The sequence below is a fragment of the Tauraco erythrolophus genome, chromosome 8, assembly GCF_009769465.1.
Source record: "Tauraco erythrolophus isolate bTauEry1 chromosome 8, bTauEry1.pri, whole genome shotgun sequence".
Lineage (NCBI taxonomy): Eukaryota > Metazoa > Chordata > Aves > Musophagiformes > Musophagidae > Tauraco > Tauraco erythrolophus.
The window spans coordinates 40,674,562-40,699,561 of record NC_141472.1 but is presented as its reverse complement, the minus strand read 5'-3'; the positions used below and the strand labels follow the sequence as shown (position 1 = coordinate 40,699,561).

Here is a 25,000-nt window from a genome sequence, read left to right as displayed (position 1 = left end):
CAGAAAGCTAAAATACGCATCATCTGCAACTGTTTTGGGGAGACTGTTTGAAAACTGAACCTAGCTTTCAATCCAGCTCCATTACAACCATAATTGTATTATGGAAACTCAATCATCCCAGAGTTTGGAGAGCCAGCTTTGAAGTGGCTGGTATCAAATTTTTTTTGAAAGTCTGCTTAATTTTTTTTTTTTTTTAATGCTTAGGCACCATTGGTTTTTAATGAGACTTTAACTTCTAAGCACTAAAGTCAATTGTGAATCTGGAAATTAGGCTCTAAGGATACTTAGTTCTTCGGAGATATGCATCGACCTAGCTTCTGTTTAGACACCTGATTCCTCCACATAACATTTCTCTGGGAATAAAAGCATTGGAAAATGTGTTTTCTGAAGGGGATGGTTTTCCAAATAGAGCCATTCTTTAAAAAATCAGACTGACTGCTTGCTTGAAAAATCATCTTCCTCCATCGCTGCCTCCTCGACCCAGTAGAAACTGGAAAGCTTTGAAAACTTCTTTTGAAGGGTGAGAACGCCTTACCTGTTTAGAGAAGGAGCTGCTACCGTGGTGAAGTATTTCCTTCTCATTGCAGGTCAACATATTCAACTCTTCATATGTCTTCTCTAGTTACTTGGGAGTACCATGCCCGTTTGCCCCTCTTTATTTCACAGGATGCCTCACTGAAATCCTTGTGCAACGTGCATGTAAATGCAGGGGGCTGGTGTATATGAGTTTAAATATTCTGCTTTAGTCCTTGCACGGTTTATTTATTCATTCCTTTGGTATCATGAAGGTCTTCTTAACCTATTATTGCCAAGGAACAGCCAACAAAGCCTTCACTTACAAAAAAAATTCTTGGAGAATAAGGAAAAAGTAACTTTAGAAGTTCGACGTTGCTGAATTAAGCATTGCATTCAACTTTCTTGGAGTAAATGTAGCAATATTATAGTTTATTTTTAAAAAATCTGAATTTCAAAATTGATGTCAAGATATTAATTCAACTCTAATGTTCATCGTGTGTAGACATCTGTTGGTATATTTAATGTATTTTTAATTATCAGGAGAACACTTAACAATAGTTAGATACTAAGGTAAATGCAAAGAAAATAATAGCAAAGTTGTAGATTTTAGATACAACTATCTAACCATAGTTAGATACTAAGGTAAATAGCAAAGAAAATAGCAAGCATGTAGATTTAAATATGCTTCTGGTTAAAAAATAAATTTGGTCGTCAGATTAATTTATCATCGATGGTTTGGTTACTTTCTCGTATCACAAAGTGATTATGCGTTTGGTTTAGTTGGCTGTAATTGTCATCTGCTGAAGATCTGAGAAATCAAGTTTCAGACAAGCTGACAGAACCTTTGCACAGCTGCGTGAGTCTCTGCAGACCTTCTTCCTACCGATACATGGGCCGGAGCCCTGGGCGAAGGGAATCACTGAAAACAAACCTGCCACTTCTTGAAACCATCTTTCACAGCAGAAGGTTTTGCATTTCGGGTGGCATGTCCATCCTATCCACAGCGGTCAATCAGGAGATGTCATTAAAAGAAGGTGAGAGAGATTCAGGTTCTCTTTCTGCTGAAGAGGTACATAACTCTGGGCAAAACTCTTCACCTCCTTTACTTACCCCGTGGTTGAAACGGGGCTCATAAGGCTTCTAATTTGTGTGCTTAGTGTGCAAGTTGGCAAAGTGAAGTGCGCTTAAAAAACGGCCGATGAACTTGGAAAGCTGTTTTTCCTGTTGAACCTGAAAAAGAAGAAAGTATCAAAATGCGGCCATTTAGTGGTGTCTTTGCAAACGGTGTGGTACAAGTACAAATGTGATTCCTACGTGTTATCTCTTCAGATTTTTGCCACCAGAACAATAATGGCAGCATACTCAGCAGGCTGCAGGAGGATGAGATAGCATGCTTGCAGCATTTCTTTGCAGCATAATTGCAGCATCAATGAACCATGAATTCAGCCTAATTAACATAACTGGAACCACTGCAATCATGCTGCCATTCAATTTAGGTTTTGAACATTCTGGTTCTGCTGGTTTATTGTTGAGATGCTGTAGAGAACTGTCCACTTACTTCCTTGCTGCTGTCTTGATGTATTTTTATTATTTCAGGATAACTAGAGAACTTCAGAAACTGAGGATCGTTGACTTACTGGTTCCATTACTGAATCTACAAATAATTCTGTATTACTTCCTGTAAAAAGTAATGAAACCACTTAGTATACTATAAAACTCAGAGTAAACGTATTGAATTTCCAAGTTAGACACAGGTTCTGAATTGTAATGGATAACGAATGGCAAATAATTCTGGAACTATTTTGAGTTAAGGACTGCATTCCCAGAATTTTAAAAATAGCATTTTCTTCTGCTCTTTGTAAACACTATATCTAGGAGAAACTTTTTTTTTTTCCTTAAAGCTTGGATTTTTTTATTGTATTACTCTGGAAAAAAAAAGATTTTTTTTTATTGTTGCCATTGGTTGTGCTACAGTAAAATTGGGAAGCCACAGAAGTAGATCAGGTACCACTGGTCTTGGCAACAGGGAAAAATAACCAGCTATTTTGGACAGAGAAGTCAAGGGACTGCTGAAAATGGTAATAGCTACTGAACAGGAGAGCTGGGACCAGGAGGCTTCCTGCGTCTGTCTTGGCCATTAGGTGAGAGGTCCTTCATGGTGGCACTGAAGCCACTTCAAACTGATACACAACCAGGAGTTACTTCTGCCATTTGTGACAGAACTGAGATAAAAAAGCTTAGGGATCGCTGCCTGGGTGTTTTCTGCTCTTGAATAACTTCAGAAAGGAGAGAATAAACCTTTTCTTTGTAGCTGATTTTAGACAGCTACAATCATGGTGTTCTACCACATCTCCATGAGAATCTGCCCAAGATCAGTGAAGTAGCTGGGGTTTTGTAAGGGTCTTAATGTGCAAAAAAAAAAAGATGAATGTTTAAATTATTTTAAGTCTTTCTTAAAAAGCAGTTAAATAGACAAGCTTTGCATTAGGAGCTCAAAAGTTTAGGTTTGGAAGTTGTTCATAGGTGCTAGAAATGATTCCATGGTTTCCTTCTCAGAATATCTCCCCTATATGTATTTATATATGCACACATGGGATAGGTGTGTGTATATGTATATATATACCTATATTAAAAAAAAAACTGAGCTGCTGAAATAAACAGTTCTTTTTTTGTGAAGGATAGTCACATTGAGAATAATAATAATTTAATAATCCCTGATCAGTGTATATTTGGAAGGGCTCCAACGTCATAGGTTGGATGGGTAAATCATAGAATCATTTAGGTTGGAAAAGACCTTGAAGATTATTTGATTCTAAGAGGTAATGGCTTTAAACTGAAAGAGGGGAGATTTCGATTGGATATAAATTTTTCACTCTGAGGGTGGTGAGGCTTGAACAGGTTGCCCAGAGAAGTTGTAGATGCCCCATCCCTGGAAGTGTTCAAGGCCAGGTTGGATGAGGCTTTGGGCAACCTGGTGTAGTGGAGGATGTCCCTGCCCATGGCAGGGGGGTTGGAACTAGATGATCTTTGAGGTCCCTTCCAACTCAAACCATTCTAGGATTCTATGATTCTATCATGGAGTCCAACCATGGTTTAGTGGCAGGTGCTGCTGGAAGAATGAGATAGTCATTTCAGGAAAATATTCCAAGGTTGTTTTCTCTATTTTGAGGATCATCTGCCTTTTCCTTGGGTGTAGCTTCAGCCCTTTTCATTCATGTGGCTGATTCAGAAAATTCTATATTCAGGTTCCCTCCCAGACGCTAGATTTCCGTTTGTTCATTGCATTTTTTCCCCTGATGATGTTAACTCAGGAAGTTAATTGTTACACTTTTCACTCTGTGCATCTAAGTATAAATTCAATGTCGAAGAACTGCAGACCTTTTGAAATAGCCATCTCTGTCATCTGTTGCTTCCTTCTGTGTCCTGATGTGACCCTCAGTCACATCTGAGATCATATGAAGCCCTTTCCCATGTTTCTGTTGGAGTGACAGTAGAATTTATCACTGACCTTTCCACTCTTTGCTTTTCTCTGTAAATGCTTAGTGTGTTCTGAGACGTGGGCGTTTTTTTTCAGCCACCTTTTTCTACTTCTAATACAAAAACTGTAATTGGTTTTTCCCCAGAACCTTATTTGTTGATGTTCACTGCCTGGGACCATCCGATGTCTGTGTAACAAAACAAAGCACTGCTTCTCATCTGGTTGGATGTTCAGGGTAGGCTCTTGGGTTAGACTCATGGATGTCCTGGTAGGTTTTGTAGGCCCTCAAAGGGCCACAGAATTCAAATGTGTACCTGGAATTTACTTAATGCAAGTGACAGCATCTTACAGACTTTTATGCTTTATAAGATGCCATCTTTCTTTCATAGGATTGTATCCAAGATAGAGTTTAGCTCAGCATTCTATATTCACAGAAATACAGGTCCAGCAATACAGTGAGATACTTTTCAAGAAGGTGCTTTAATGTGTGTGTATAACCTGAATAAATGCGAGTGTTCAAACCGACCTCAGCATCAGTGAGACTTCTTGTGTCCATATGTTGAAGCTCGCAGGTGATCCAGGAGCATTGCAGAAGAGGTGGGGGGAGAAGTCCAGGCATGGCAGGTTGAACAGAATGACCAGCTGATTAGTTGTTTCTCTTTTGTGGACTGTTGGGTTGCTGATTGAGTTTTTTGCAAGTTGTAACATAAAATTAATTTATAATGATTAAGACAGCGGGAGCACTTCTTCTATGAAGACAGGCTGAGAGAGTTGGGGTTGTTCAGCCTGCAGAAGAGAAGGTTCTGGAGAGATCTTAGAACGGTCTACCAGCACTTAAAGGGGCCTACAGGAAAGCTGGAGAGGGACTTTTTTACAAGGGCATGTAGTGATAGGACAAGGGACAATGGCTTTAAACTGACAGAGAGTAGGTTTAGATTCGATATGATTTCATGAATTATGATGGAGAGTACCCAATGTAGACTATACACCTCTAGTTTTGCATTAATCTGTGATTAACATCCTGTGCATAACTCAGAGTGCCAGAGTACGCATTGCATTATTATTGAATAAGAAAGTGAAGAAATCTGACAGTTTCACCTTCTTCAGCAGTGACTCTTCTTCACTCCAGCCTGCGAACAAGCCGCAGTGGCTGCGGGACGGTTTGGCAAGCTTGTTGTCGTAACTCTAGGTTTTAGGTGTCGGTTAGTCATTCTCTTCTTAATACACAGGCTTAATACAGAGGCTTAATGCACATTTTAGCTGAGACTCTCCAGTTGAACATCTATTAAAGGTGGGGTCAAGCAGAGGGCTGGCTGCGGTTGAGGAAGAGCTGAAGGAAATGCAGAAAACAGCTAAAGTGGTTGGTTCCTGGAAGACCGAGTCTGTGACTCATCCATTTGGAAGTGAAGGAGGAGAAAGCAGTGCCAATTAAATATCACAAAAGGTTATGATAAACATCTTAACTATGGGGAGAGATCACAGTCTTTCAGCATCTTTCTTCCCTGCAGCTGCAGTATGTAAACTCAGGAAGACGACTGAACATTGATACTTTAAAAGTTCAATAGTCAACGCTTGTTGTTGAATGCAGTTACTGAGAATTGACAGAAGAAAATATTTTTGAGAGGAGTTTCCAAGTAGAGATCATGTTTCTAGTTTAGTGTGCAGCAAAACCCGTGCATTTGAATAGCTGTCAGATCTGGTAGAAAGAGAAAATAATGGCTCTGTGGTAAAATATTGCAAAGGAAATAATCAGTCTCCTTCAGAACAGTTTGTGTTGGGGTTTTTTTTATTGTTCATAGGTGCAAATTCAAAAGCGGCTCAGACCAAATGTCAGAAGTAATTTGAGTGTTTGGTATCTTAAATCTAATTGCACTATTTCCACAAAAACTCCTGCACATATTCTTGACTGCTTTTTAGACATTTATATATACTTTTCTGCCTTTTATACAAATTTATGAAATAAGGTCCTTGAAGACACTGAAAAATTTAAGTTGGTCATTCTTGCTGAAATAAATTGATCAAAAAACGTTAAGGAAATACATCCTTAGACAAATACAGACCTTTTCTGTAAGTGCTATTTGAAGATGTTTTCAGGCTGTTTGAGTGCAAAATAGTTGCCAATTTTCACCTTTGATATCTGTCATTGTGTTGTTATTCTGAGATTTATTTTTTTAATGAGTCATTGCTAGTCACTGAACAAGTTAAGGAATATTTTTAAGGAGGGGCACTTAGAAAAAAAGAAATACAAAATTGTTCACGAAGACTTTGCTCCATGTACCACATGGAGGTAGCTTTAGTAGGAATTACAAACAGGGCAGACCGGAGGTAAATAGGAACAGAAATACTTGAAAACTAAAGGGATGGTGATGATCAGCTGACAAAAGGGAGCTCAAATTCTGTTGTTTATGGGACTGTGACCTCATGCAGTGGCTGGTGAGCAGACCCCAGCCATCATGGTTGCTTTGTATGACCCCATGCAATGATGTCAACCGCATGGTCCTGCCTACGTAGGTCATATTAATGCTGAGCCTCTTCTTCATCCGTAGGTCCTGTAGGGTGTCACCTGCCCTCATCTCAAGCCTCAACAGACCCGTTGTCCCCATGTCTTCCTGCCCTTTAGCCAGGTCCATTTGCTGTTGGTGGACATGTATTTACTCCTGCTGTTGTTCAGTGACATCAGCCAGGGAATAACGCGTGTCACTCGCTATCGGGTGATGGAGTGAGCAGAGCCATCAGCGGTCGCTCACCTTGCCAGCACCATCCTACCATGGGGGAGATGGGCTCTGAGACACAAACTCCAAAGCCTTTGGCTGCAGCGGTCTCTGCTCCAAGCAATTTTCTGAACGTCCAAAGGAGCACATCCTCCATTAAAAAAACAACAACAAAACAGTACTTTGATTAATCTTAAGGTGATTGCCTCTTAAGAGACTCTGAAAACTGCTTCTCAATTAACAATCTAGTTTACATAAAAGGCACATATTGATGAACGCAGTCCATGACTTCTTGCTCAGTCCCATTATTCTCCTCTAATTCATATGCAGAAGCTAGGATTTCTAGTGATCTCACTGTTTACCAAAATCCAAGGTGCTTAGAGGTTAATGGTTTTATTACTTTCTAGTGAGAGTTTCATCTCCTGTTTTCTCCAGAAAGGACAATAAAGGGAAAGGAGGAACGTGCTTCCAGAAAGCACCCGAAGGTACAGATGATCCATCAAGAATTAGCTGAATGCTCTTGTAGGAGCTGGAAGTTTCCTTAATGCTGTTCTGGCATATAACACTTCTGAATATCTGACAGCCAGATATTTTCATGTTCATATTCAGAACTATTTTTAATGCCAAATATTGCTGATTGACAAATTTGATATTTGAGTTGCCCATCATGCTATGAGCCACTGTGATAGGAAAGTGCTCAGCATTTCACATGACTGATGCAATGGTCTTTCTATATGCCCAGGAAGAGCATAATAAAATATGAATGTGTGATATAACTAGGATGCAATGCCTTCCTGAAGTAAGGAAACATTTGATTTAGAGAGGAAGGGGAAAAAGGGTCTGGGTAACAGAGACAATAGGAAAAGATGTGCAAGATCAAATGCTGATGGTAGTACAAAAAAGTCTGAGAAGCAAAGGTGACACAGCAACATAATAAAATTAAAACGATGTTGGGGTGTTTATGCTTATTCACGTGAGTACTGATGGAACACCTCTTGAATTAATCATACAGCCCTCCTTATATACACAATCATGTACCTTACCTCCAAATCAGAGCCAATTATATTAGAATAGCTGATTACATTCGAATTGTGGAAGGGATTTTTTTCCCAGAAGTTGATTCTATAAAAACTGGCTTATTTTAAGAATTCTGACTTCAGACAAATAATCCAAAATTGATGCTTGATTAGAGCTAAGAAACCAAGCACAATTTGTTGCTTGTTCAAAATTGTAGTGAGAATACTACCCTTCTGTTTGAAGGACCTTCTAAAAATATTCTAGTAGTTATTAATGGTAACTTGAGCGTTTTGAAGGTCTATACGTATTTAGTGTCAGAATTTTTTTTTTTTTTTAAATTCTCAATTTTTTTTTGTATACAAGAGGCTTAAAGATCACCTGATTGGGAAATGTTGAGTGTGGAACACCCAATTGTCTATCCAAACTCCTTCTGAAATTTATAACTATATCTTTCCAGTCTGTAGGCATGTTCTACTATGAATATACATTAAATATTTTTATGGATTTATTCAGCAGTAAAATTGTAAGCCTTCTCTTCTTGGTGAAACATTTTTCTTTAATGAATGAGCAGGAATAAATGACTACAAAGAGCTGAAGTAAAAATTTGTGTCTTGAGTCCACTTTTCCTAAGTGTCACAGTGGGCTGAGTTTTCTGTTAGTGAGGGACTAAAGAACATGAAAGTCCAGCTCTGTGCTGGGGCTGAGATTAGATCTGAATGCAAGGAAAAGCAACAAAGGTCCACAAAATATCTGAAATCTGCAAATACTTCCTGTACTTAACCTACACTTTCGTTGCGTGACTGTAAAGAACAGCAAATCTTTGTTCTTTTCCCTCTGAGTTCCCATTCAGTCGGTTCAGAGGCATAGGAGAAAGGTTTTGGGGAGCAAACTCGTTATCAGTCTTCCTACAGTTTCCATGTGATTCTGTCAACAGTGAGTACATCAAAACCGTGAGCTTACAGCCACTTTTAAACATCAAAAAAGTTTCGTAAAGATTATTTTTTGATATATCTACACACATATACACTTACATATTGTATATATAACATATAAATGAATATAAACGTAGTTTATGGATGCGAAGTTCCTTTTTATCTTTAAAGTTTATCTGATACCAGAGTTGGTAAGAACCTAAGCTCTACTTTTGGATTCAAGAGGGAATTACATCTGCCTTAGGCGGAGTGGAGAAGAAGCAAGTGTTTATCTTGGTAAGATCCCAAAATGTTCAAGGGGGGTAATTAGCCTTCTAGAAAGTTGTTCAGATTCATCCATTTAGGAAAACCTATCAGGACGTGTCTTAGATCTATATTCCAGGAGGTTCTGCTAGTCATCATTATTTAATAAAAAGAGAAGAAAGTCTCAAAAATGCTTCTCTCATCCTTTGTGCCTGCCAGGAAGGTATTGGTTTAAGCAGCCTCAAGGTGGTCTGGTGGTTTTGTGCCCAGGTAGGATCGTTGGCCATGGGGTCAGTAATTCATACAGAGGGAGTAGAGAAGGCTGTAGTATACATTACTTCAAGCTGAAAATATGGCAAGAAAAGTGGTTCATGGCTTCTCACAGCTCAGCTCGTGGTAATTTGAATCTGAAATAAATTAACAGAGAAATCCTGTTTATGGATCATCAGCTGCAGAGATATTATTAAAGAACTTGTGTCCCTGTTCACTGGGAACACCTGTATGTAAAGCCACATTATAATTGTTCAGACACGCTGAATCAGACTTCTCTGTCGCAAAACAATAGAAAATATAAATACGTGGAATATCCCAATCATCATATATATTCTTTTTGTCATCTCAACAAGGTTACTCTTTTGGAAAACCCTTGTAAGAGCAATCCCTCAGTTAAAAGCTGTTCATATGGCGACAAACCACTATTCTTCCATTTATATCTGTATTCATCCATTTAAACTCTGAAGCTTTCCAGCTTACTTCTTGGATTTATAGCCAGCTGGCTGCTGTCTGTAATATGAACATGTTCTGACTGTGCACGAGGAGTTTTGTCTCGTTTAACCCATAATTGTAACGTTCTCTCTAGGCCACAGCTCACCTGCATGTGTTTAGCATTGACTGTGCAGGTTCCCAGAGTGATGGCTCACCATCTCCTCGCCTATGTGCGATCTACTGTTATTAGGGAAAAGTCAAAAATGAAAAACCCAACCCCGAAAACAAAACCCCTCCTGGAGCCAAGTTGGGTAAAATGAATACGTTCAAGATGGTGGGCCGTAATTGAGCCAGCTCATGTGGGATCGGTGCCCACTTTTTGGCATTTAGAATAAACTTTGGAAAGACTTTGTAACATGACTGCTTTCATAGCAAGTGGGGAGGGGGAGGCAAGGCAGGGAAGAAGGGCATATGCACTCTTTTTTTTTTTTTTTCCTTATGATTCCTCGATCGCCGATTTTGCCAAAGGTAGACTGATAAGCTATACCTGTTATTTTCTGCAGTCTTTTTAAGTCAAGGAAATTCACTGTGATATTCTGAAATTTCAGCCCTAAATTACTTGCATCATCAAGGAGAAGCTTACAGTCAAAGAAAGCATGAATATTAAAATTAGTTAGCACACTTTGGCTTTGTAAGAAGTACAGTATATTATTATTGTTCTTTATGCAACATTGCTGGGTTCTAAGAGAGGCAATAGACCCATTAATTAATAGTAGTAGTCCTGGGTAATGTCATAATAAGCAATACAACATATTAAAGCACGTTTCTTCTTGCCAGCTATCAGGAGGAACCTTTACATATTTTAAAGGCCCATTAGGTTTGTTTACATACTCGGTTGAAGCTGGTATGCTTTGCTTCCAGTGGAACTGCCATTGGCAGGGGCTGAACCAGACTCCAGTGCTCGACTCCGACAGGATTGAATTTCCTGACGGTCGTATGCAGTGGGTAATATATCGTGGCTACTTCAGGGCAGCCCATCTCTCAGGGATGGGGGGGTTACAACCCAAACCAGCGTAATCCCCCAAGCTAGGGTGGCGGGGGGTTAGTGTCATAAAAACGAAAATAACTGAAATTACATATATCAGAAGCAATTTTCCACAATGGAAAAGGTGGTCAAGGAATCAAAACCGTGCCTTCAGGTATATTACCCGACAGAACAACAAAAATGTGCTGGGCTTTAAATTGCACTAGCAATCTGGAAAGGATTTTCCGACTGGAGCTATGTTAAGTGTTAATAGTGAAACCTGGGTACTTTTTCCTTTGATGTCTCCTAGAGCTCATATAGAATAATAGGATGAAAATAAAATGCCATTTATATGAACACCTTGTTCTTTTGATCTTGGCACAAAAAACTCTGTCTGCAGCTACAACTTAGCAAACAGTGCATCTGCTCCTTTTAGTTGGACCTTCTAGTCTATCATAACTTTTAATAAATGATGTCACAGCCAATTTTTTTGTGTAGTTCATGAACTTAGTTGTAATTTTTGCCCTCAGAGTCTTTAACTACATTTTCAGAAGAACCAAGAATAAAGTAAGTGGGACCTGTAAACCGGTGGCTTATGGTCAGTTGTGCATACGTATGTTGAAATGTAGCAGCATACAAACGTTTACATCATATATTCAAAGATAATGTTCTTTGACCACTTGGGCAAAACTGTTAAATTGGTGTACTCTAAGAGAGAACGTAGGACCTCAAGATTAATTGGACTAATTGTGGTTATCATAGGTGCTAGGTTTTGGATCCCCACTTTTTCTTTCAGGAGGTGATGTACCCTTTGATATCTGGTGTGGCAACCAAGCCTTTCTCTTCATTGCCCACCTCTGCAGGAAAGACTGTAGAAGTATTACAGCTAGTAGTTATGGATCCCCTTTGCTTAATATATTGAGATCTACAAGATGGATGATCCACAGATGAACATGAGTACCTTTCAGCTCTTTAGTCCCCGGGTGTGATGGTCAGGAGTGTTTCTTTGGAAGTCATTATTGCGAGCACTTAAAGTAAAGCTGCTTCTTCATGCTCTTTCAAACCTCTATTAAGATTCTTCTCCACCAAAGGCTTCGACTGCATGGAAACAGCTGAGCTGTATTTATTGTGATGATTGATGGTGTCTCATTGTGATCCCTGCTTTGGTGGTTGTAACCTCCAAGAGTAGACGAGATGGGCACAAAGCACTGTGCCAAATGAAAGCAAATAAACCAAAGTCCAGCAGTTCACCAATGTCATAATTGCTGCTGTCCAGGAAGAGGGATTAGCGAGTGTGAAGAAATGCGAGCTGGGAGAGATCTCGTGGCCAAGCAGTATCTTGGGTGTCAAGTGTCTCTCTCAAGCTTTACGTCCTACGGTAATTTATATTTAGCTATTAAGCTTATTAGATAGGAACAGTCAGCTTGTTCTACAGCCTATGCAAGGAGCACTGCTGGGTGAGTGCTGGGGGAGTGTTTAGGCTCTTGCTGAAATGGCTGCAGTTGAGGTTGCTGCCATGAGCTGTCCTCCAGCAAGTTTTTTTGCAGACTTAGTTGGATCTCTGTTGTCTGTCATGGTGGGGGAGTGTTCCTGAGAGCCATAACCGTGGCTCGAACCTATAACTCTGTTCTTATAAAGTAGTACAGTATAATTCATCATGTGCCATAAAGGTACTTTGATCTAACCAAGCTAGTTTGAGCACCAAAAGCAGCGTGGGGCATATTTCTGTGGTACTGCACTAGGATTAATGCATCCTCCTGAGATCAGGTATTGGTGCTACTACAGCCACTCTGCCTCCAGTCCTCCTGCTAATTAGTACCGAGCTGCTGTAAGAAAATTTGATGCTGTAATTGTCTAAAAGGTGGGATCTGTCCAACTCTTAATTTTGGCAGAATATGTGTCCCCGTTCGTCTTTCTCCAGTTCTTGTTTCTTATGTCCGTACAGTGTCAGTGGTCCCTGAATTCAGACTTAACCCTTTGCATCAGTTAAAAGAAGGATCTGGGACTCTTCAGACAAGGAGTTTAAGTGAAAGAGCTACAAAGATTCATAGTTTTTCTTCTTAAAATAAAAATGCAATTGCCCCAGTTCTGTGGTTAGCATGAAACAAATAGGTTCTGTCGTGAAGTCAGTGGGGTACGAGTTAATACAAGGTAGTAAAGGAATAATAATAAAGTAAAACAGCAAAGTCCACAGTCTTTTTTGACAAAACCAGTATGATCCTGTTGCAGTCTAAGGCCCTGCTGCAAATAGTATTTTCTGATGCCTGGATAAGTCCAATTTACATATATACAAAGTGTATGAATAAAGCTATAAAAGTATGCTTAGTATTTTACTTTTTTTTTTCCTTGAAAGTAATTTGCTATTGTTCAAACTTTCAGCTTTCACTGGTTTTGTTTCCAAAACCCTAAAAGGAAGAGAAAACAACAAAAGTCCATAAAGGCAAAAGGGATATGTTCTCATTTCAGTTCACAGAATTTCCTGCCTTTAAACAATACAAATGTATGCCCTTAGGTTTCTAACGTGCTGGAAGGATACCGAATCCTTGAAACAGATCAAATTAAAAGCAAGTCCACTATAGCAACAGCGAGTTTCACCAGCACGTCCAATAGATCTCAACAAGAATTCACTGAGTTTTAACCGTGTTGCCAAGCCTTACAGAATCCTAAACTGCTGACTTCATAAATGAATATATGCTCAAAACCAGCAAGCAAATTCTCGGCTGATATGGGCACAAATAAAATCTGATGCTTAATAGTTGTTCCCTACTCATTAAAGGCCCCATTTAAAACAATTATTTAATAGGACTTGGAGATGTATCCTCAAGCAGAACTGACATGGATGCTCACTATGTAAAACCCTTTGAAGTATGTAACTTCCCTTAATTACAGTTACACGTTCAACAAACTGAACATGTTGCTGCTCCCAGGGCTTGGGTTTGGGGGACATGAGGAGCACGGGGGCAGCTGGCAGTAGTTGTCACCAGGTAGAGCATAGCGGGTCGGAGAATCGGTGTCGTGAGAAGTGGTGACTTGAACTTAGGAGGAGGGAAGAACTGAAGAAACGTCTCCTTGGTGTTATTAAATGCTTTTATTTTGATTTTGTTATTTGCCTTAAATTCCCTTGTGCTGGTCTGTCTTTCACCTTTTGACCTATTTCAATAGAAATCTCAAAGTACCATACTGAGAGTACTGCTTTCCATGATATTTTTGGGTGTATCTTCTTCACTCTGAGGGTGGTGAGGCACTGGAACAGGTTGCCCAGAGAAGTTGTGGCTGCCTTATCCCTGGAAGTGTTCAAGGCCAGGTTGGATGAGGCTTTGAGCAGCCTGATCTAGTGGAAGGTGCCCCTGCCCATGGCAGGAGGGTTGGAACTAGATGGTCTTGAAGGTCCCTTCCAACCCAAACCATTCTGTGATCTACACGACCAATGTTCAGAGTTGTAGAAGCAAAGCCTTGGGCTGAACAGTCGTGGTCAAGCTCTTTGTGTCTCTAAGGCTTCTGATTTTTATTATTTTTTTAATAATATATTTAGTGCAGTAATGTTCAAGATGACCATGTCCTGCTACAGAGCAGGTGTTTGCTCAAGCTGTTCACATGTCTGTGTCACCTTACGGAGCAGACACCATCTTTCCTGCTGTCCTCATGCAGATACATCACCATGCTGGTAACTGCCAGCTGTAAAGGTAACAGTGCTGTTTATATTGATACTGTTTTCTCCGTTTTCCAACAAAAACCTGCCTATTCCTGTTCTTGTTTTACAGTCTTTAATATGATAGGTAGCTCAATGATGGGCCACATGTTTTCCAGGACTTTGGCAGCGCAGGCTCCCTGAGGAGCCCCCGTGATGAGCTCACATGGCTTTCTGGTACCCGGATGCTGAAGGGCAGATTTTCAGCGATCTTAAATCAGCATCACTGTCATCCTGATTTATACCAGAAAAGGGGAGTCTGAGTTTTTGGGGTGTTCTTTCCCCTTTAATGACACTACTATTTTTGAGAGCTTTATGACAAAAAACGTGATTTTTTTAGAGCAGAGAGCTACTGCCGTTCTAGTTCTAGAGGTGGAGAGAGACTTTTGGTGTTTGGACAATAAGACACTGACCCACTGGCAAAGTTGGGATTGAAACTCCAGAGTTTCCTCTAAACCACACTGCCTAGCTGAGATGCAAACACATAGAAGCTTCAGTTGTAGTGCCAAAAAAGTGCAAATAAATCTAGTGCAGTAACACATTTTCAAACGGAGGTCAAAGTCTCTGCGTTTACCCCACGGTCCTCAGGGCCAGAGGCAGTTGACTTGACCGTCTGATTCGGATGCCCTGTGGCTGAGATAACTCTACAATATCCCTGTGTTTTTCTTATTATTTGAATGTTGTATTGATGACAAAACGTATTTTAGATTTTTCTCTGTATACAATTATTATTTTTAATGAATTTCTCCAGCTTTTCCAGATAAAACTTTCTTCAGTTAAACCTCCGTGTGAAAGTAGGCTTCACTGCTTATTTATTTCTTGGTGTACCTGGGAAAGTGTTAAATAATTAAGGTGAAATATGTGTTTTCCTGAGAAACACACTGAAGTTTGCGTTTGCGCGGTCGAGTGAATTATCAAAAGCAGATGTGAGCAAGTGGAACATTTTACATAAATTTATTAAAATCATTATTTACCTGTAAGTTATAAGAAGGGCTTAGTTGCACTAGTTTGCTGCCAATGTGTACTGCCAATAATCTGCCAAAAAGCAGCTTGCTGGCACGATCGCTGAAATGGTTAGCTTATGCTTGCACAGAACATTACAACCCTGAGTCAAATGAAAACCCACTATAAACCAACTCTTTGATGGCGAATTCGCTGGAATATGTTATTGATATATGGTATACAGTTTATGTGGGTTGTGTATACTGCGCAAGAAATATGGATATCTATTAAGAGTAACTCGAGATGTAATCGGTGAGGACAGTTATTGTTTTCAGTATTTGCTGTGAATAAGATCACACGGCGACTGCTCAGTTTTAAAATACAGACTATCCACATGCAGCCCAAAGCACCAGCCTACTATTTGTTCAATTAATACGGCAAAACTATTGAAAACATAGAATATCTGACATCTAGACTGAGTAATTTTAAAGGCAACATTTCTTCTAGGAACAATTTATACATTGCATAAACTTATATTTTTCATCCAAGTATCATTTCGAGAATAGCAAGCTTAAATATTGGAGGCCATAGAGAAACATAATATTACGATAATGTTCTTTGGTGCGGTTTGGAAGGTTTTAGGAAACATTTGGAAGTATTTTTCTCATAAAGTCACTTAACTATTGAAGTGTTATGATAGCACTCCCTTCTGCATTGCGTATGTTGCAAAACAGCCTGTTTAAAGGGGACATCCATCCTACGTATCCTGATTAGAAGTATTTCCACAAAACAGGAAATTGTATGTTACAGGATCCTGGTGTTAGTTTTAATTAAAAAAAAAAAAAAAAGAAACAAAAGACAAGATGATTTAAGGTGTGATACCAGTTTTTCAAACACCTGTTTCTAATTCTGTTTAGCAAGAAGAGATACAGTATTGTTAGGAGCTATAGGTGAAATTTGCATTTTCTAAATCAGCACTCGAGAGCCGAGCTGTTTTTTTTCTGTTTAAGTAAGCACTAATGAACATGACCAATCCTTTAGGATCCTAAAGAACCTTAAAAACCTCGCAATTTTCAGGAGCCTAACTTTTTTCCCCATGGTGTAATTCATTTTTTTCAACTTCTGCAGAAGCAGAACTTAAGTCAACAATTTCTAAATTTCTGGCAGTTGTTATCAAGGGGACTCGTAATGCTCCAAAAGTATATCTGTTGCCTTGCAGTGTCGGTGTAGCAGATCTCCACAGTCATGATGTTTAATTATAGAGAAAATTACTCCTTTTTCTGAACTGTCAATTAATTCATGTTTTCATATCTTGCGCAAAATAACGCATAAGTTATTTTCATCTGCGCTATAAAATATGTATCGTAGTTCATTACCATCTTTCTGAGGAGTTTTTGAATTATCACCATTTCATTTGTTGAGAATGATGTTCTTGGAAATTATAACTGCACAGATTCTAACATTTAGTGTTAAAGGATTTCAGGGAATTGAAGATGTGATTTCAGGGAACTGAAGATGTGAATTCAGAAATAGTCTATGTAAGGTCAAACTCCGTCTCTCTTGAAGTCAAAGAGAGCTTTGCCTTTGACTTCAGTGGGTCCAGAGTCTCCCTTCTGGTATTAAAATGTAGAGTAATTACTGTCTGATTTTTATTTTTATTTCAACTGACCTAAAGCGCTTAAGATATTGTTGAAGTCATTTGTCAGGAGTAAATATGTAACAAAATGGAATAATCCCACAAGTACTGGATTAGGCTCAACATGCTTCTGGCTGAAATGATGTCCAACAAGAGCAGCAGCACAGAAGGCTCAAAACTAGGAAAAGCTTAGACTTTCAGGGCTATATGTGTTTTGGAGTACTTTCACCTGCTTTTCCTTCTGTTTTGCATGGTTTCACTGCTGGCTTGTGTTTTGAAAGGTAGGACCTTTCCGTGTATTTGGGGGAATAAGAGTTGAAGAACGCTTTACTTGAAAGCCTGGTCGGTTAGGATGTAGGTTTTCCAGTGCATCTTGAGCAGGAATCTTAACGTTAGAAATTCAACTGTTAGATTGAGGGGAAAGTTAGAGGTTGGTTTGACCGTCCTCCTGTGTATTGAGGTACAGATAGGGCATTTTAGGGAATAGACTAGTATGAGTGTTGTTGGATCACAGTGAAACTAGATTGGAAAGAAAAGTAAATGCTGAGTAAAAGTGGGAATTTTTGCAATATCAAATAGGGATGCTAGATATTGAGAGATTTTTGCTCAGAAATTATTCAGAAAAATAGGTGGAAGTTATGGTGTGAGGAATCTGAGAATTACCCTTTTACTTTTCTGCTAGCTTTATTCTTCTCATCTCTCCTCTCCAACCTGTCTCATCTTCCTGCCTCACTCCAAGGGACCAAGTTGCCACTTGAATCAAAACCAACTGCCTAGAGCTGATGTGAATCCGACCTCTCTTCTTGGGAAGCATCTCTGGATCCTGCCTGCTAATCAGGCACATCACTAGAGTAAGAAGGGTTGTTGCATCCAGGTAATTTGTTGCAAAAACAACAGTATTTTGGCTTATTTGTTAGAAGGAAGTCTTTCATCCTTGGACTTGATAGTTAAAACTTAACTGGATGAGGCTCTGAGCATCCTGGTCCAACTGGATGGGCTTTTTGAGCAGGTCAGACCAGAGACCTTCTGACCTCAGTGATTCTCTGAGTCTATCCTGTATTTCTTCTGTGTTGTAGAAGAGAGATGAGAGAAGATAATGACAGCAGGAAGCAATCACATCTCAAATAATATTTTCATACCTCTATATCTTGCAGTTTGCAGACAGGGAAGTCTGTATAAACCCTACTTGTTCTACCCAGGAAAAATATATTCTGCTGTGGGAAGACAAGCTCAGCCACAGACCTTGTATTTCTTTCGCCGTGCCCTTCGCAGTGCTTAATCTTGGCTCTGTTCAGTTTTCTTTCTCTTCTCTCTTTGCTCCTAATCCTTGTCCATGCTTATAAGCCCCTAATATTTATATGGCATTATCTGTGTTAGAGATTACTGCTGACAAGTAATCTCTTCCCTCTTCTGAATGAAGAATTACAACCATTGCTAAAGATCGGAAAGTATGTGACAACTTCAATAAACCCTAATATCAGATTCTTTAAATATTGGGAATATTCTTTTGAGCTTTTAGGTTTGAACTGTAGCACAGCTTTGGGACACCCGACCACACTCAGCAACAGAGCAAAATGTGGCAGTAGTTGCAGGAGGAAAAAGAATCAAGAAAAAGAATCACTGAACTGAGAGTAGACTCCCCGTTTTGTCATTTGTTGCGATCTTTTGAGAAGAGGGTAAATATAAATGCATCAGGTTTACTGCCATCAGGTGATTCGTAACATTAAATATAAAAGTATATAAAAATATAAGTTTATATATGAATATAAGCCCCAAGTATTTACTAATGTAGTTGTTCTCTGTTCCAGTTTGGCCTCCAAAGAACTGCTTTCATTACTTTTTTTGGGTTTTTTCCTCCTCAGAGGGGAGAAAATTCTGACTTTTCAAAAAGCTCAGAAATGTCTGTGCAGCTTTGGTATTTGTACAGTTCTTGGCCAGTGATATGTGTGCACCGTACTATAGTTTTGCATGTATCTGTAGTAATTGTGGGAACAAATTCAGCATGGGAACAGGGTAAATTCAAGGAAGAAGAAGGAAAGAAAGTACAAAAGTGGGATTTCCCAGTTACTGCAAATGACAAAACCAACTGTCCGTCAAAACCGTTATAAGCCGAATGGACTCCAGGTATTAGAATCACAGAACCTCAGTAGTGGTTTAGGTCACATAAATTCTACTAAAAATATTCCAGTTAACAAAGAGACGTTTGTGATTGTGAGAAAGACAAAGGAAATTCTCAGACAGTGAGTTTGTCAAGTTGTGAGCCGTGCCGTGACGGTGCATCAGTGACGAAGGAAACGCGGCAGCTCTGAAATGTGTGTGCTCCAGCTCGGAGGCCCGGGGAAGGTTTCTAATATATCTGGTTATGACTATCTCCTTTCATTATTTTTAAACTTTTTAATGGCAATATAATAATGAGAAAACAAAAAAATACAATCCATCGCACTTTCAGAGCTCTCTTTAACTTTACTTCCAAATGTAACTAGAGTTACAGAAGGGCCAGTTTTTATTAATTCAGATTCTTTTTATTTTTTTCCAGCTTATATCCATTCTTACAAATTATCCTTGCTCACCAAGAACAACTTTTCAAACTAGTATGCAACACACAGAACTTGCCCGTATAATTCAACCTAACCTAAACCAGCACTCCAGTTGTCTTTCTAATGTGGTTTGTATTCATCGAGCAGTGACATCATGGCCCTTCCATCCTATTTTTGTTGTTGTTGTTTCTAATAAAATGGGGCACAAAGTGACTCTTGGTGCCACGCAAAGAAACCAGTTCCCATAAGTAATTTGTCATGAGGACAAACGAAGTGCAGCGAATGAACACATACAACGTGACATGACAACATGTTACGTAGGAGCTGGGCAAAGCACACGTGTCTGCTTCAAGAAGTCCATGGGTTTCCTCAGAGCAGGGTTTCATGGTGTAAATGAAAAGAGAATAGATAATAGATTAGGGAGTTTAAAATAAAATCTTATTCAAAATGGCAAATATTTAGACTGAAACTCTGGCTTTTAGTATATGGAATTTTTATTATGGATGAACTTAGTAGAATTTTTAACCCATCTTTTTAACAAAACATCTATACTCCTATGCAAAAAGCGAAAGTTTTCAAGGCTTACTCTTTTTAAAGTCTTCATAAAGTTTTAAAATTGACTGTAAAATGTGTCAGAGATCCTCGAAAATCTGAATAAATAAAAGAAAAATAGTTTTGAAAAGTTTTGAAAACAAGTCGTGATACTAAAATTAGATATCTACATCTCTCACTGTTTGTTCTGAACTTTCAGTGTTTAAATATATATGAGTTATGCATAAAAGTAAAATACTTTCCATGTTTTTTTAAATACAAGGGACAGTACCTTGTGGAATCTGTTGAAAGTGTTAATATTTCTATGCTTTGATGATAGTTTTTTCTGGAAAGTTTCATGTGTACAAGATTTCACTACCACAAGTTAATAGAAATAAGAAAACCCTTCTCCCGTATTAAAAATAGAATGCTGTGGCATTTTTCTTAAGTGACTAGTGTGTGTTGTAACTAAGGTTGAGAAAACTGGTGCATCCTTCTCGATAACTAAATCCTACCTATCTGCTGTGGTAGCTCTCTAGCTTGTTTTTTAGAATGATAGAATAGTTTGGGTTGGAAGGGACCTTAGAGATCATCTAGTCCAACCTCCCTGCAGTGAGCAGGGACATCTTCATCTAGATCAGGTTGCTCAGAGCCCCATCCAGCCTGACCTGGAATGTTTCCAGCGATGGAGCATCTGCCACCTCTCTGGGTGACCTGGTCCAGTGTTTTACCACCCTCATTGTAAAAAGTTTCTTCCTTTTATCTAGCCTTCTAAGCCTATGTCTGCTCCTGCCCCAGCTCTGCTCTTCCATACCCAGACTCTCTGAGGTTGCACCTTCTGAAATTTAGGCAAGGATTTCAGAAACTCTGATAATCTTTGTGGGAGTAGATATTGGCTCCAAATAAAACACTGGAGCACTTGATTTTTCTCCAGGTTTTAGACTTCTGGATGGTGATGTAGAAGGCCTGCAAGCTCTTGACAGTTATAAATGGCTGCTATGTGGACAGGTACTGGATGGAGAGATGAGTCTGTCTGGAAAGTGGCAGAAAAGAAGAATTAATGTGAGTTTAGAAGAGGAAAAATAGAATAGCTGGAGCAAAAATATTCTGGAGAAAATGTAAACACAAAGAATGTGCTAACTGGACATTGTCTTTCTCCATTGGGGAAATGCACATGAACAGGTTTAGAAGACTTCATGTTGTTATTAGTTTATTTTCAGGTCATTTATTTAAGTGTCATAAAGAACATTAGCTGCTGGTTAGGGACTACAATATCCATTATATCATTCCAATCATGTGGACAAGTTTATACTACATATGATTTACAATGGTCTTTCGGCAGTTAAAATTGTTATATTCAGGTACAACATTTTATACATGGTTGTATTTAGTAAAATCCAAGTGGCTGAGCACAGAGACGTTTTCCAATCAAAGTCGGAAAAATTAATGCTTTTACACGAGCGCTGTGGGTTGCAGTGAGAACTGTTTATGGCGCTCTGCCTACATCCTTTATCATGTCTCCACTGTTGTTAGTAAAATATACAGAACTACTTTATGCCAAAACAATGGAAGTTAATGCAGATAACTTGTTCCAAAGTTAACCATCAAATAAATCTTTTCTTTTTCTTTTCTTTTTCTTTTTTTTAAACTGTTAAGTGAAATGGTGTTCTAAAACTTTTAAAAAATTGTCAAGTTGATGAATACTGTGTGTGTAATACAAGTAAATACCACGGAATTGATTGCACACACATGTCTTAAATAAAGGATATTAAATAGTTTATTCCAGAGAGAGATCGGTGAAGTTTGATCTCGTATTATTAGAAATTCTGCAATGACAGATCAGATTTATAAGAGCTGAAAACTAAGAAGAAAACCTCTTCAGAAATAGGAATAGTGCATTGAGTAGATGGTTGGCCAGGAGATTAAAGACAGACAGAGGGATCCAGCCTGCCTAGGTAGTCTGACCTCTCACACATCAAGCAATTCTTGACGGCGATGATTTTTCAAAATCTGTTAGTTAGATCTGGTTTGGTAAATCAGCCCTCTCAATTCAGTCACAGACTTGGTGGTTTAGGGCAAATTCCTTAACCTGTTTCTCCTTCAGCTTGTCTCAGACATAAATATATAAGAGTATATCCTCATTGGGATATGTCCCTACTGCAGAGGAGCCACCACCAGCCAGTTTTAGGTCCATAATTCAGCTTAGACTGTCAAAACACCGATTTAACAGTGAAGAGCATATACGTATGGAATGCAGCCATGCTGAATTTATACTTTTATGCTCTGGAAATCGGAGGGTGGCTAAGTCGCTGAGACGGGAATGGTTTAACTCAGGCTCATTTGGGAACCTTGGCGTGTTTATAACATAGGTAACGGATTTGGATGACGCTGTTGAATGTGATTGAACTTTCTCTGATTGTGTCTACAGAGCAGCTTCAGCGAGTGATGGTGAGCAGTGGAAGAAAGGTAGATCTCATAGGTGCTGCGGTCAGTGGCTTGAAAATGTAGATAAACATGGAAATCATATGCCAAGGGATGGCAAGCCAAATGAAAGAATACACATTATATGGGATAGTTATGCAGTGACTGACTTAGGAAAAGAGATTTAGGGGTTTGAAGAAAAATCGTCAAAGCAATTAGTCAAGAGTACAACTGCCGTGAAGCTCACGCAGTGTGTATTTTGGTAGCGATTTTGAAGAAAAAGGGTCTGTTTTCTTTTAAAGGTGCTCCCTTGCAGGGTGAAGTGGGTGATTCTGGTGTTTACGGATATTTGTTTTGACAAAGAGGCATTGGAGCAGTTTGTTCTCAGCCTAGAAACGAGCTGTGATGGAGTAAAACTCTGGAGGAAGGTTGATACAGTGGAGCAAGTGTTGGCTTTAGTAAACAGTTCAATGAACAGGCTATAGTGCGTAAACATTTAAAAGGAAACGGGAAATTTAAATGTCTCTACTTATCTGGGAGAGCCATAATCACACTGAAAGGCATGTAAGTAAATAATGTTTAGGTAAATTAACTTGAGGTACAGGCAAGTGTTCAGAGTGAGGATCCCATGGTGGCCGTGCATGTAGTCCTCTGTGTGTTAATTTAGAAAAGTCATGTTTGAATGAAGGAGCTTGATTCAAGTGTGTCCTGGGCACGGACCATGATTCATTACTACTTTAAATCAAATAGTAAAACCAGATCTGCATAAAACGTTACGTTTCATATATTACAAAAATGAGTTCAGTGGCCTCAATATGACTGTGCAAGTGCATCCTGCCATCAAGAAGGGCTTTCTGCAGCGTGGACGGCAGATGGAAGAGCCAGTGGCATCTGATACTGTCTGTGGTACCTCAGGAAGAGCATGAGCAGCTCTGCCTCAGTTTCCCCATCTTGATGTTCATTACTCACACCTGTGAAAAAACACGAGAGTGGTTGCTTTTATCCTGTGATTGGATGTACGACTCAATCCCCACTCCGAGGTGTGGGATTTTTTCTCAAATTTATGATGAATTTTTTCAGTTGGTCGTTATAGAAATAGGCAAGGATAGCTGGGTAAGACCACTCACTTCCATGTCATGGTACACATGTGGCCCATGTTTTTAGGCAACAAACGGTCTTTCTGCATTAGCTTTCATGGACCTGTGATGAAGCAACTTGCTGGGCTCAAGTCTAGATGTAGACTAGACTCACGTTAGTGGAGATGTGGGTCAGTGGAGACCTTTGACTTTTCAGCCAGCAAACCATGAGTTATTTTATTTCACAGGTACTGTATTCACTAAAATTATGTAGGAAGTGTGTCATTTACCGAATGCTGGTGGAGTTGTTGCTTGGATGGATGTAAAATATCAACCATGTTTTGTCATCTCATTTACTGTTAATTAATTACCAGGAGAAACTGAAATCCCCCATAAATGCAATATAGATTAATTTTTTTCTTCTTCCTTTTCCTAACAGGTTCATGCCAGAACATAAGCTTGCCCGTTTGGAAAAGATAATTGGTGTTAAAAGAAATGGAGATGCTTATCAATCGGAGGGTCTGCCTGGCCAGCAGAAGAGCAGAACTTTAATGGAAAACAGCCCCTCACGTCACGAATCTGGACTTTGTGAAGCCCAGCCTGGACTTTATACCACACAGCACGAGGGGCTGCCTTCCCCAGTAACAGCACTGGAGAGATCGAGCGAGTCTGAAACATCAGAAAGTACAAATCCTTGTCAAGAAGAAGATAAGCAACATCTGACTTTTAACCTCTCTAATATCTTGAGTGGACGGAACTATCAGCAAAGACCTTTGCACGTTGCCTGGCCTCACAGGTGGTAAGTGCTGAACAAATCCAAATACTGTACTTTCCAAAGATTTATGGATTTGGGTTGATCCCGTTTCTGTGACTTCTGTCAAGTATAACATAATTTCCTAAACACGCACTGACACCACACGCACGCGTAGAAGGAAAAGGCACGTGACTAACATCTGATTATTCAAAATAATTTGTTTGAATAGATGTAATTCAGTAATGCTAACCAGACCTTTAACCATGGATATTAACGATTCCCCTTTTTTGCCCAAGAAAAACATACCCCTTGGTGCCGAAACGATAAGCGTAATTCTGGTAACTCTCTTTTCGTACGAAGCGATCCACAGATGACAATATCTAATGTTATTTAAATTATCTTAATTATTTTAATGCAAGTGATTAAGTGTGAAGATACACGGTGACACTGGGCAGCTGACGTTAACCCTCTGCCTGCGTTTTAAAACTCCCCTTTTGGTGTTACATAAACAGAAAGCGTGTTTGAGCGTGTTATTAACAGGGAAACGGTATTTTTCCAACTCCCAACACAAATACCTGATCTCTGGATCTTCTCTGAACGGCCGAAAATCTACCATGCCGCGTAATCGCTAAAGACATATAAACTTTAGCTTGACTCCTACATAAATTAGGATTTAAAGAGGTAAAATGTCCTGATAATCTTCCGGTATTGGGCACGAACATTTTAATCTAGTTTTTATTCCTCGCAGTTTGTTTAATCTGCATGTGGCCTGATTAGAGTTCACTTCAT

The 25,000-nt window shown here is 39.2% G+C and overlaps 1 protein-coding gene across 7 annotated transcripts in view; it reads left to right on the top strand.

Annotated features, from left to right (window-relative positions):
* QTMAN (queuosine-tRNA mannosyltransferase) overlaps window positions 1-25,000 on the top strand; it is a 128,291-nt gene that overhangs the window by 67,784 nt on the left and 35,507 nt on the right. For 3 of the 7 annotated variants that reach the window (XM_086615655.1, XM_086615652.1, XM_086615654.1), the window contains exon 4: window positions 23,897-24,256. The exons of 3 other annotated variants lie outside the window; for them this stretch is intronic. In XM_086615655.1, coding sequence (XP_086471781.1) covers window positions 23,897-24,256 — 360 coding nt within the window. The remainder of the gene's footprint in view (window positions 1-23,896; window positions 24,257-25,000) is intronic. One more of the 7 variants, XM_086615653.1, reaches the window with a different exon arrangement.